Source organism: Opisthorchis viverrini (genome assembly GCF_000715545.1).
Source record: "Opisthorchis viverrini unplaced genomic scaffold opera_v5_1, whole genome shotgun sequence".
NCBI lineage: Eukaryota > Metazoa > Platyhelminthes > Trematoda > Opisthorchiida > Opisthorchiidae > Opisthorchis > Opisthorchis viverrini.
In genome coordinates this window covers 675,404-689,394 of record NW_008751657.1, presented here as the reverse complement: position 1 = coordinate 689,394, position 13,991 = coordinate 675,404, and the positions used below count along the sequence as shown (strand labels likewise).

Below are 13,991 nucleotides of genomic sequence, written 5' to 3'. Positions count from 1 at the left end.
GCCTCGAAGTCAAGGAGTCTAATGTTTCGAACACCAGTGTTCTGGAAGAATTAGCATTTGACAAACTGCTCTCCTACTATTCTTCATGGACTAGGATGAAACAAGCCGTAATGGGGATGAATTGTTTTTCCACGTAAATCGAACAAGGAAAAGAAGTTTATGCTCTCACCTGGTGTTCTGTGGCTTGATGAACTGAGAGCATTAGAATATTCAATAATGCAATGCGTACAACGACTCGTCTTTCAGCAGATATAAAGTTCCCTCACCGGAGAATCACGTCCCGGTAAGGTCCAGAATTTGAGGTCAGCCAACACTCTGTCCACTGCTTCTTGAGGGACTGATGTTTGTCGGAGGAAGACTGAAAAATGGTGGTTTGTCCCAAACCTGCAGACACCCCATCATACTTCCCAGGCGACATCCCGTTGCGCACTACTTGATTAAACACTACCATGAGTCGGAAGGACACATGGGCACGTCGCATGTTCTGGCTGTTATGCTTAAGAAATTTTGGATCGTCAAAGCCGAAGCTGAGAGGCTTGCGCGTAGATATTTGTCATATATAAGGCTAGGTCGGTGTAGCCAGCGGCACAGTTGATGACACCCTCACCAGCCTGCAGAGTTAAGCGCTTCTGCCGTCACCGATGTGGATTATTTTTGTCCCTATCGCAACAGCCCGTGAAACGATACGGATGTATCTTTCCATGTATGAAGACTTGTGCACTTCACATCCAGGTAGCTCATCCCTTATCGATTGCCTCCTTCCTTACGACACTCATTTTGTTAACCGTCGCCGTTTACCAAAAGAAATGTGCAGTGACAAAAAAGTGAAGACTTCGTGTCTAAGCGTTTTGCGAATATCATTCACAGCTGAGGCTAATCTCACTAGAATAGGAAGGGCAGTAAGGACGGTGATCGCAGCTGCTAACGTCAGGGTTTTTGTCCATACGAATCATCAGTTGTTGGAAATTCAAAAGTAGACTCAAATTAGCAAAGTACATTCATCTTCAAGACTAGACAGAATCCAGCTGGGTCTTTCGTTATGATACTCATCAGGTAAACGCCCTGCACGAAGACCGCCTTGTGATTCATTTGCGATGATATTTAAAATATTGCAATATATTTTCTTGATGGATCACACTACTCTTAAAGTGCCTGAAAACTCTTCCACAGCCAACGACCGGTTTCAAACTCCTTGGGGCTCGTCAGGTAGGATAAGGTGCTAAGCTTCCGTCAAACTTATGTTCTATTGAACCCAGATTTTACACAGTCCGTGAAATAAACTCATTTTTAAAATGAGTTTGTTTGCAACTGGTTGTATTTTGCGAGTTGCGTACAATCTGGATTCAAATCGAACATGAGTTTGGCGAAAACTTGCCTACTTGATGTGCCCAAAGGAGAATCAAACCATTTGTGAACTGCAGAAGAGTTTTCAGTATCCTTCGTCGAAAAAATAATTCCTAATATAAAATTTTTTTGACTTTTTTTCTAGTTGCGAAATTTAATCCGGTGTTGAGACTTGTTTGCTGCTTTCCAGCAAATTCACAATCTCATGTGTCCGAAAGGATTTTGACTTTAGCTGAAACTCAGTAGGATTTTGAAAAATCAATATTTATGCACAAGTTTATAATAAATCACAGTTTTGGTAGTAGTGGAGGCCTCTGGAACAGTAAAACCCCTATACAGCAGCCTCTGATGAACATGACCAAGAACGGACCATATGGTAATATAATACGGAGCTCAGCTTTTGGAAAACAGCCATACATATTATACTACTCACCCTGCCTTTAATGTCACTAAAGAAACTTTGGAATTGACAGTGACGGAGACAAGTCGGCCTAACCTATGGCTATCAGAAGCGTTGGACTCATTTTGGTTCATCAGAGCTAGTGTACCGGATTTAAAAATATGCTCACTATGGGACATACCGTACGGGTTTTTTATCGTATTATTATTTGAATTGTTTTTCTGCTGTGATGTCCAGCGTAAGTAATTTATGTAGATAGCAAAATACACACATTTGAATACCAAGTTGGTTTTCAGGGGAGACCCAACTGAATCCCTTTTAAGATGTTGTTCTGCAAGTGCGCGTGCTGCACCAGTTTGCCTGGTATTTCTGTTGACACGATAAACCAGTATCGCAATACATTGTACACAAGAAACACGTCACCGAAGAGTTTCCATCAATCTTACCTAGTGTTTCACTATAAACAGTCCCATTCGATTAGATCAGTGGCGCAGATAAGCAGGTTTTTCATGTGATGAGTCTCAACCTAGCTTGTAATCCTATGTCACCCTGTTGACGTTCCTGTAGGTTACATTTTCTCTTATTTCTTAATAGCTAGTTTGAAATGTGGCAGTTTTTCAAGTTTAAAAACACAGTACATGCACCAAGGTGGACCTACCGTGACCTATGTTTGTGTGGAGGTGAATGCACGACTATCCGTTAGGATTCATTAGTAAAACGCTCTACAACCTTGCCATCAAATCGGAATCGCTCATTAATCAAACAAAATTGATGTTATGTCATTGTGCGGGTCACTTTCTCAGCATAACTTAAAAAGAATGATTAAGATGACAATTCCACAAATCTACACGGGACCTAAGTAAACTCTATACCTTTGTTAAGAGGTCAACAAGAGCTGGTCTCTGGTTGTTTGGGTTTTTGCGGAAGGTACGAAAAGGGATGTATCTATCTCGCCAGGAAGAAGACTTGAATGAGGCGAAAACTTACTGGGCACTCTAATAATCCACTGATTGATTGATTGATTGATTTCAGTCAGTCAGTCAGTCAGTCAGTCAGTCAGTCAGTCAGTCAGTCAGTCAGTCAGTCAGTCAGTCAGTCAGTCAGTCAGTCAGTCAGTCAGTCAGTCAGTCAGTCAGTCAGTCAGTCAGTCAGTCAGTCAGTCAGTCAGTCAGTCAGTCAGTCAGTCAGTCAGTCAGTCAGTCAGTCAGTCAGTCAGTCAGTCAGTCAGTCAGTCAGTCAGTCAGTCAGTCAGTCAGTCAGTCAGTCAGTCAGTCAGTCAGTCAGTCAGTCAGTCAGTCAGTCAGTCAGTCAGTCAGTCAGTCAGTCAGTCAATCAGTCAATCAATCATTCATTTGTTTTTTCGCTAGCATGGGGAAATTCGGATTGTTTCTCTGTTTACTTGCGTGGTATTTTTGACTGATAACTCATTCATTCTTTTCAGACCATTTATTTCTAACACTGCAACATAAAAACGTCATTTTCGATATAAGAACTAATAAATGTCTGTCAGATGAGTTAGCGTTACCAGCACTCTATGCGTGCAAGTCACACCGTCCCAATGGGAGCCGTTTGGATCCACAATGATTTCTCTGTTTGGTAAAGGTGGAAATGTAAAGCAAGATTGAACCAATTGTTTTGTGTTCGACTTTTGGTAGCATATAGGGCTAGACGTCCTGTAAATAGTAGTACTGACTTGGCACATGATTCACGCTGGTCGGATGCGCTTCAGGTTATGAAGGTGGGAGCTTCCAGCCATGGATCGATAATTACAGCCCGTTTAACTGTAACAAGCACGGGCCCAACTACTGCCTAGATCGATAGCACTGTAGCGCGTGCTTTGTACTAGAGTGGGTATTTAACCACTGGTCAGCCTGTTAATCACACTGCGATAGGTGGATTTAAATGTGCGTTGGCATATGAGAGAAATAGTCTCGGCGAGCAGTGTTTACAAGGGGCCTCAAAGAATGGAATCCGAAATGGAGACACGAGAACTTGTTATTGTGCAGCCAGAATCACCATTGGAGTTTGAGAAATCACCTCATGATACCGAACCGACATCTTCGTCGAATTTCGGAACCACATGTATAGGTATAAAGACAATACAACAGAATACTCATTCTCAAAATGATCCTTCGACAGGAATTCCGGTAAGCATTTGTACAAGACGTGAATCTACTCATTTTTCTAGTCAATTGGTGGGCAGATGTCTACTGAGCAAGAGTTGGAAACAAACGGTAGTGTAATTACGGATGTATGTGTTTTTAACCTTTCGTCTTAATCTCCGTTTTCAGAAGTTTCAGGATGGAAAATTGAGCGAAAACTTTGGTGAACAGACGGAACGCAAACACTTTTCAGAAAGGGAAATAACCTACAACGTAAGTACTCACATCAAGTGGTCCGCCTGCTAACCTAAGCACAGTTGGTTTTGCGGAAGTTGGTTGATGGCTTCATGGACCGATCAGTGACTTATTCTCATCAGCCGAAGTCGTTACTTCACACTTTGTGCTCAACCTTGGCACGAAACTTCCCCGAACTAGGAGATGCCTATCATCGTGAGAGAATCTGTGCTTATCTGAAGGCGTGCCGGAGAAATGCGAAAAAGAAACATGGAGAGCCGTATGTCCGGATGAGTGCCCGATATCTCAGTGCCGGAACGGCTGCCAGATTAGCTGAAGAGATCTACTTAAAGGAGAAAGATTATCTATTAAACGGACAAAGATCACTGGAAGATTCAGTGTCTTATCAGTTTCACACCCCTCCTAATTCCACTGAGAGAGGGGAAATCGAAGCCAGCAAACCGAGTGACGAGGCGACATCGATCAATGGAGGTACACCTGTAACCCTTCAATCACTGAATACCCCGAGTTTGTGCTTCCAATCTCCGTTGGACAGTGTGAGTCCCATACTGATACCACTACCTTCGTCAGTTCCAATGGCATCGTTGCCTGCTGTAAGTTTCAACACACAACTGACTGACGTGATTTCATAGGGTGTTTTCGAACTGACCCTGGCCAAGTGGTTGAACCAAACAGCGGATTTCTTGTTCTGTATTGCTAACCAACTGGAGACTTCTCATAAACTCAACGCACTGGGTTCGATTACAAGTAAAGGCAGCTGCTGTAACCAGTGATGCTTCGTGGTGTTATTAAAACGGTTTCTATAAATATATACACATCAGTACAATTCTTACATCTCTACAGTAGAATTTTTGCACTTTTACCTTTTCTCTACCTATAAAGACGGTAAGCTGTTTCATGGCAAACTGCTAAATGGAACTTTTTTTGGAAACATGATGAATAACCTGTGGATTAGTTGCCAGGCCATAAACCACTTTTGATACAAAAGATTCGCCACTCCAGATGAATAATTTACGACCATAAGCGAGCTTTAGGGAAGACGCAGAACCGAAAACCCGCTACACACAATCGGTGCCAAATGTTGCTCAAAAGTTTGTGCTGGTTAGTGAGGATGAGTATGACTTACGACGGATGGACTGAGGCCAAAATTTCAAACCTAATCGGGTTGAAGGTCTTGGTTTTCTGTTCAAGGCCATTAAACTTGATGATTTCTGTTGGGTTCCTTTTTCGTCTAGTGAGTGCTGGGACTATTAAGCTGAGGGGTGACAGATAAAGGGGATTTTGGTTTAATTGGTCCTTGTACTTTAGACCCGGACTACTTGTACGACAGAATTATCTGCCCTAGTGACCGTGAACCACCGCGTGTCGACCAGGCTGATCGGAAATCACTGTTTACAATATTTTTGTTGAGATTCAGTCTGGGATTCTTGGGTATTTCCAATGCCACGATTACCAGTCGCTCTGGTGTGACCTTGGTCTCTGCCTCAAGATCCAATTTTTCGGATCTATTCTATGCCCAGTGTCCCGTGCACACCAAGCTACTGCGGAAACTTTAATTGTAGTCTTTGGCGGTTCGTTTTTGCTCAATGAATCCGGTGGGTAAATCCATGACCCCTTACCTTATGTAAAAATTCATGCTTAGACTCATATGGGGATGAAAGCGTCCCCGAAAATGCAACGATATTGAGTTTAGCTGTCTGCTCTCTGAAGTGCTACACTCACGTCAGCTATACTCAGTGACCTTTCAGTAAATCCAGATGTCCTTGTTTTATACAGGATGGCAGCTCGCCAGCCTCATTCCTTATTAAGTCTTGGTTCTGGGGATCGCCGTGGGTAATCGATTCCTCGTAATCACTTTTTTATATCAGTGTGCTTCTGTTTGGTTCACCTGTACTGTGTAGCACGATCTTTCTCCACTAAGCAGTGATGATGCTATTTTAGGATTAAACGCCTTAGAATGAACCGACTAACAGTACAGGACCTTACATTTCGGAGATATGTCATCGCCATCTGGTGTTCCGTTCGACATGTTTCTCTTATGAGGCCACCGTCTTCTGCCTGCAGTTGATTCACTCGACGTGGTTATGCCTGTGATCTGATTTGTTCCTCGTGCTTGACGTAATATTTGACCCTGCATCCACCGTGGGCAGCATTCCCCACATCCTTGAATCAGTGTTTATTATCTGTGACTGTTGTGGTTACCCTTCTACCATTCGCTTCCTCTTGAATCTCAGGACAATGGGGAAGTAATACGCCTGAACATGGGCTGTAAATTGGAGGGTGGGGACGTAGGTACAAATTTGCAAGCTTCTGGAAGGATTCCCCAAAATAGATTATGGTGAGAGGATAACCGGAGGCAGAGGCTACTTGCTGGATAGTCCCTGTGCTGCGTATGTTCCAACAGATCGACGGTTTGGCCTCAGCTGTAACCCCATCGAACGTTTCGGAGCAATTCACCTTTCCTGTCAGTCTGAGAATTCCACTAGACGCATCACGAACGGTGTGTTCCACTGGTGGTCTTCAAAATACGTTCCAGGTTCGTTTGGAAACAAGAGTGAGGTCAGAATCCCCATTAATGAAAGGATAACAAGGGTACCATTCATACATACTGTGACGAATTTTCATCGACTGGGGGATTTACTACTGAATATAGCTGTAATCACCACTGACTGTGTCATTTCGTCGGGCCGATGTTTGCCCAAGCTCATGAACTTGTCTCCGTAGCATTCCTCTTTGTGACTGTACTTGCTGAACATGTGGTTTCGCTAACGACGCTGGTATGAAAAGTGACGTTCGTCAAAAAACCAACCAGGGTATGTGCGGAATTCTTAGGGTCCGTTTGAAATATTACTGCCTTTTGGAAGTTAACTTGTGCCCCATACCAGACAAAGAGAATTGAAAGTTAACGAGAATTTCAACATCAGCCTTGAGATGGATATTTATCTGATCTTTAATGGTCAGTTCCTGACGTGTTAACTCTGAGTTCTGTTCAATTCGATTCAGCATCCGGGTCCGAATATCTGCGTCGTGCGGCGATTGAAGACCGAGGACGAGATGTTGGAATTGATCATCAACCATGGTGCTGAGTTTAAAGCGCTCGCTCGAGGGCCTAAGTACTTAATTCTACGGTACCCCTTCCCTAGACATTGGCCATAAAAAACGAACAAGGAATTGCTCATCGATTATTTGGGACAGGATCATGGTGGGATCTGAGGTAAAGAAGGAGTTTGCGGATTGTAAAATATGTAAACGGACAATGTTCAGTAATCGAGCTAACACTGGCCTCTATGGGAGGAGACGGAGGTCCATCTATTTTCGAAGCTTTCTCCGACATACTGCAATCAGACATTCAGTAAGCCTTATTTGGGCGTTTTCGAACTGATTGTGTTGCTGTTGTAACATCACTTGGAGATGCTCTACCGACAGAACTACGACCGGGAGATGATTATTTCCTTAATAAAGATAGATGCAGTGTGGTTGAAAACAGTAGGAGTGAGACTAGAAAGCTTTTTTCCGGTAGGATGCTTTGACTGTCTGTTCACTTTGCGACACCTGCTTGAGCAGGACCACCCGTATCCACTCCACCGATTGGTCTACGTGCCTCATCTTCGAATTCAAACACTGCATTTTCTATATACAAGAGTATCAGTTCTTTCAGGTATCCTAACCGGCCATATTAAACCAAGGGGAACAGTGATAAAGGGCCACGATTATTTTACGTTCTGATGTAGAGGTGGGCCTTTATGAATAGGGAATAAACGAGTTAGTCTTATAACACCTAATAATCGTTCAGTGAGTTTGTAGTAGGTAGCCAGAATGGGTCTCAGAGCCACGCCACCTTGTTTTTTCTACTCCTCGAAGGCGTATGGTAAAAATTTCGATCAGTTTCAATGTGATGTAGTGTTGAATGGAAATACTCTTATGTGCCATTGAGCTGAAATCTTCATGGCAGAAGGTGTCCTTCGCACAATCAAAACCACAGTCGGTTTGTGTCCAGACGTCGAGCGATCGATATTCCGACACCTTATTGAAGTGGAAAATCGGTGGCCCAGAGACGACTTTTTTTCAGGCATACAGACAAGGAAACCTCAGTTATAGAGTTTAGATCTGTGCCAATACTGGCATCGGTCCCTGCAGAATCTCATGGATTTTGTGATACTTGAATGAAGAGGATGCCATACACGTAATTATCAAACTTGTATGCCGTACACGATTTGCGGAAATGCAGCAAAGTACCAAAATTACTCGCAAGAGCAGTATGTTGGCCAAACTGGGTGAGTCTCTACCGATAAAGGCCGCAATGAAACTGGGGATAGGCGGTTTGATAAATGGATGTCAAACGGTAAATATGAGCGTTGGCAAAATACTGGATGCTCTCATGGTTGGTGATTTCAGGTGCCTACAACTTGAATCCACAGCAAAGTGAGACAGGGAGAAGATTAGGAGACGATAGTGTGGATAATAAAGACAGATGAGGGCCTAGCAGTCTCATGTTTCCGCCTATCCACCCTGCAGTATACAGCAGCTAAGCTACTCCTGATGTGTCTTATGGCTACGTATGGGCTGAGGTACTCTTAGAGTGCCGAAGCATAGCCGGACGAACTTGTAGTTCCGAAAAGAAATCTGTAACTCAAAAACCCAACTGCAAGGAAGCGTGTGTAGGACCACTACGGCAATTCGTCTTAAGGAAAAGGCGGCCGTATGCCTCCTATCCTGAATTTGGGAGACCATACCTGCCAGACAACCAATCATTGGCCATTCTGGTGGGGACATTGCATCGGCTGTACAGCTCATTGACTGTCGTACCGCGCTACGACCCAATCCCTTCGAGGCAGCGTGGCATCCTTGTTGCTCTCTACGGTGTGGATAAAAACAGTAAGCGTGAGACTAGTCACCTTTTGCGCTAGGATGCTTTGACTGTCCGTTCACTTTGCGACACCTACCACATTGTAATTAAACACCGATGCTTGTTTTTCTTCTGTGCACTGCTTTTCAATCTATCAGTCGCCAGAGGACACGGTAGCGCCTGATAAAACAATGATGTTTCCTGTAAACGCTTATCTCTTATGGAAGCACTACAAGCACATCCGTGAAGATGTTCATTGGTCTGCGGCCGCCTGAGTTTAGCGCATTAGGTGGCGCTGTCCTCTCAACTGGATACTCACTGAATCTCTCGTATAATTTACTCTCCAAGAGAGTAAGCCAGTCATAGTCCAACTCTTGTCTCAAATGGCAGGATATTAGAGATATCGAAGTAAGTTTTTTGACATGATGCTACTTGTGCATCATATATACATCCTCGGATGAACTAATTTCAAAATTTTCCATACTACAAAATCCTGAAAGGAGCTACTGAGTGTGCACCTGATATGAATCTCTTGAGGTTGCTGCAATATCTGGTACCAGAACCAGAGTTAACAAGTTCAGATAAAAGTGGAGATAGGCCGGTGAAACGTCGATGGGAGACCTTTACCAGGTAGAACGCTCTCCATACCAGTGGATCTGCGGGAATTCGGCAATAGCTTGACTGACTTCACAGTCAGTAGCTTGGGCAAAATGTGTTTTGGTGATGGCATTCTACCTGAGAGAGTTCTTCGCTCGAGGTTTCGCCTCCCTGTTTCCAATTTAACGTGAACCTGCTAACTCTGCTTCTGGTACCAGATACTGCAGCGACGTCACGTGGGGCGGACCCCACGCAGCACAACGTGCTCCGATGTGTGCACAAACTTTCTGCTAACGGTAGCGAAAACTGAAACGACGAGGTTGTTGGTATCTGAATCGTTGCACGCTGTGGCATGTTATCCACTGAACTGCGTGTTCTCAGTAGGCGTAGTTTGGTAGCCTACACACATAAAAAGGTGTGAATGAAGGAAAAGGACAACTGCTGAGTGTTACGCAGAGTGTTTTCCACGAAATCATCGGCTGACAAAAACGTCAGTCACCACTTCAATGAGCTAGATATATAACGATGCTAATCGGCTTGTAAATCGGAGGGCTATTTGTCCTATAAAATCGCCCATTGCGTTTTCAGCTGAAACTCGTAGTGAACTGATCAGTCACGTGATGCTGCTTACCTCAGATTGTTGCTACCACACCTCTGATCAGACGCGAGGTCGAGCTGAATGAAGTCACAGCGCCTGGATGTGATGAAGTGAGTAGTCATACGAATAACATAGCGCACTCAGCTCTGTCGTCACCGATCGAATCGCAGTGTTAGTGCAGGGAATGTGGTTGACGGAATCTCGGAAATACGCAGACCTGATGAGCCCCGAGAAAGGTGGTACAGGTAGTGGACTTCTGGACGGTTTTCAGCAACTTTATTAATGGGGTTATGTCAAAACAACGCGAGGCTGCCAGAATTAGGGACATTTAGCACTGGTCTACGATGGCCTGAGTTCAACATGTCCTGCGGCGCAAGATGGCTCTGCTGATTCTTCTCTACTCTAGTCATGGTTATCTTTGTGACATAGTACAAAGATGCAAACTCAGCATAGAGGCTTACAGTGGGTAATCGTTTCACTAGTGAGAACGGTCTAATGAAGCAAGCTAAACTAAAAGGCAGAATAGGGATGCACAGCACAATACGTTGGGATTCGCATACGTAAAAAATCGTATAATTCGGGTATGCGTTGGTTCTCGTCTGTGAACGTTCGCCCGGACATGTGGTGCAAGGCTACGCGAGCGGCAGTGATTTGAGCGTTTCGTGCTGCAAATCCGTTATTTGGCTAACTATTAATATGTTTGCTCCGGATGCGCTTTTTGGACATCCATCTCAAATGAGGCTAGCAGGAAACAATACCACCATGAAATTGGGAAAATGTCCATTTTGGCAAATTCAACTACGGTTACCGTCAAGAATCTAGCAACTCACTCATTCGCCAGAACACAGTGGTTTTATTCCTGGGAACAATATTCAAAATACCTCCTAAACTTGTCCAAAGGCACCAGATCAACGTTTATTTCTGGAATCCTAATGGCCACTTAGAGGATCTTTTTGTCCTGCGTCATCTAAGAACGCTTCATGGTCCAAAGTCAAATTTGTGGACAAATCTCCTGAGCTTTTACCCCCATGTATACATCAACCTTGATGTCCTAACAAAGAACCAATTGGGCAATCACAACCGATGAGCGATGTTGCGTTTCTCGTGTGGAACGAAGGATCAGGTGTTCTGGTCCTGGAAAGGTGGAATATATAGCTAAAATTAGGGTACTACTCTGTGATGAAGGGGAGTTCCGAAAAGACAATGGACTTGGTATGAACCAGTAATAGAAGAGCAGATTGGGCGAAAACTTTAAACTTCATTGTTGCACTGTTTTATTTTCACCAAACTTTACAACCAACTCGGACGTATTGGCACTAAAGCGCCACGCCTACGGATAGCAGCCAAAATCCTCCAATGTGGGGCACCTGTGAGACCTACTCATTATTCCGCCTATAACAGGGTAGCCAGATGGCCTAAATTTCAAATCCTACACGTGATTTCCCTGCACATAACTGTGTGAAAAATTAGCAAATTCCTGACCACTTTTTGGTAAGTTCACAAAGGATGTTTTCTCTAGACATCAACTCCTCATATAGCAGCGTCCCTTTGCGCCAGACTGTAGACTGTTTAGGCGATTTTGCTAACATCCACCAGGCTACCATAAGTATCCCCTTAGTACATTTAAGATAACTGATCGTCCTGTGTACTGAAAACATCCGCTTTGGATTGGAAGTCTAAGATCATAAACGATTCAGTGGCGTGTCATTCAGTAGCCCACTTGGACCTTTACTGGCAGATGTCTCTTTAGGCATGATAGAAAGGCAGCTGTCCAACCAGATCTTCGATGTCATATTCCAAAAACGTAATGTAGATGACATCCCAACCTTTCAGTGTCTTTTGGGCAGAGACCGATAACAGTCCTGCACCTTTGGGTATTCTCATTGCGAGGCACCCAGGTGGCATTTTTAAGCGTTCAGTTAACCGCAAGCCCTCACAGACTGGGTAGTTTCCAGTTTTACTCCCTTAGCCTGTAAACGAAACCTGGTGCGCACTTTGTTCGACCAGACTTGTACTCCTGACTCTTCAGGAGGAAGAGTTCCTAAATAGGAGGGTGATTTTTAACGATTACCAAGAGAAATTTATAATGATCCACACCACATCATGGTATAAGTGGGAGCCTGACTACTCAGCAAGAAGAAAATAGTTTTTATCAGACTGCAGTCTAAGGGAAGTCACTTAATCACAGTCATATGGTACAAATTACCTGGTGTAAACGATCGTACGTAGCTAGCCACTTCACTAATTCGGTTCTCATCGATGAGGTGATTCGATCTCCGATGTGTGTCGCGTATTGTACCCGATCTACCTCACTTTGCGTGACACACCTTGTGTACAAGTTCACATGCAGTTGTGGTCAAACATGAGTTAGCATAACAGATAGGATCTTATGCGAACCGTTCTCAGGACATTTGCCTCGTTATTTGTCAGGTGACCGGTCGATGAGGTAGGTCATCGGGTATCAGCCTGCAGGCCACCAGTCGGTCCATTAGTCACAAAGTTGACTCCGCTACAGCGTTCATAATTTCACTGCAGAATTTCAACTCTAAATTTTTAGCTTTCGGTGAAGCCGTGTTGCTCAATCAATACTTACCCACCTTGTGGGTCCGCACCTTGTGCGGACAAAAGACCTTGGCACAAGCTGTCGGCTTGCCTTGGATTCGAGAACTGAACCTTATGCGCTCCGTTTCACTGTTTTGTTTTTGTCTATATTTGCGACACAGAACCGGCGGCTTTTGGAATTGCGACTACAGAGGTAAAAGCGGAATGTCAACATATGGAAGCCTTTGTCTTCTTGCTATGCATCATGGTGCACCCTACTCGTTCTTCAAAGAACTCCGGTCTTCTGTACGCATTACTCCCCCTTGGTCTACAGGATTTTGTGTATACTGTATAGAAAATCAGCGAAGCTACCGTACAGCAGTTGAGACTACTCAACAGCTCGATCACCATATTATTGTTATCCATGCGGAAATCTTCCTCATGTTAGACTTCTTTCTCAAGGCGACCTAATGCAATATTGGCCCTGGCAGTTCGTGCGTTGAGTGCACTATCAAGTGTGCCTGTGCAAATTTCTGCCAAAGTAGCTAAAAGCCGTACAGTAGCCATCTCACATCCATGCCCTTGAGTGACTAGTGTTTTGTGTTTTCTTTGATACGGTAGTCGCAGTATATTCTTTCGATGGCACACACGGCTCATGTGAGTACTGGAACCTCTTTGACAGACCGCGTCCAGTTTCACTTCTTGGGGCTCACCAGGTAGGCATCTCAAACAACTTATTTGTTCGATTTGATTGACCGTGAACCTATTTATTTACATCAAGTAGGTTTGCTACCTGGAAACAGCGGGGGTTGTGATGCTCCTACTTTTTGCATTTCATGGTCGATCACAATTCAACAGGTTTGAGACTGTAATTTTGTGAAGACTGAGTAAGTTCATCGTGGAAATCAGCCTTTCAACGTCGCATGCCTTTCATGTTGTTCCATCCTCACCCTAGTGTCCATTCTAACTTGACGTCTCTTTGTATTGTTCAAGTAAGCGTTCAGATGTTCTTTTTGCACCTGCTTTCCTTCAATAAACTTGAACTCCATCAGTGCCTAAACACTGGTTTAACGCGTACGGAAACTTCAGCTTCTCCCCTCGGCTGTCACGCGGTCGGTTGTTTTTTTATGCCGTCAATCCAATCAAACTTTATTTGTCTAGAGCACCACAACACGGTTGGGTATAGCGTAAACCAAATATCCTTCTTAGGCAGGCTTTACGCTAAATACGTTAGTATATATATATATATATAAACTTAAGAAGATCCGTTTGGGCCATATATATATATATATATATATATATATATAT

At 43.9% G+C, this 13,991-nt stretch overlaps 1 protein-coding gene across 1 annotated transcript in view; it reads left to right on the top strand.

Annotated features, from left to right (window-relative positions):
* Positions 1 to 3,660: 3,660 nt before the first annotated feature.
* Positions 3,661 to 13,991, top strand: part of T265_00012 (hypothetical protein) — a gene marked incomplete at both ends in the record, with an annotated part of 21,156 nt that continues 10,825 nt past the window's right edge. Inside the window, 5 exons of the mRNA XM_009163669.1 lie at positions 3,661 to 3,891; positions 3,933 to 3,995; positions 4,036 to 4,119; positions 4,164 to 4,694; positions 10,181 to 10,252. Of these exons, the coding sequence (XP_009161933.1) occupies positions 3,661 to 3,891; positions 3,933 to 3,995; positions 4,036 to 4,119; positions 4,164 to 4,694; positions 10,181 to 10,252 (981 nt within the window). The remainder of the gene's footprint in view (positions 3,892 to 3,932; positions 3,996 to 4,035; positions 4,120 to 4,163; positions 4,695 to 10,180; positions 10,253 to 13,991) is intronic.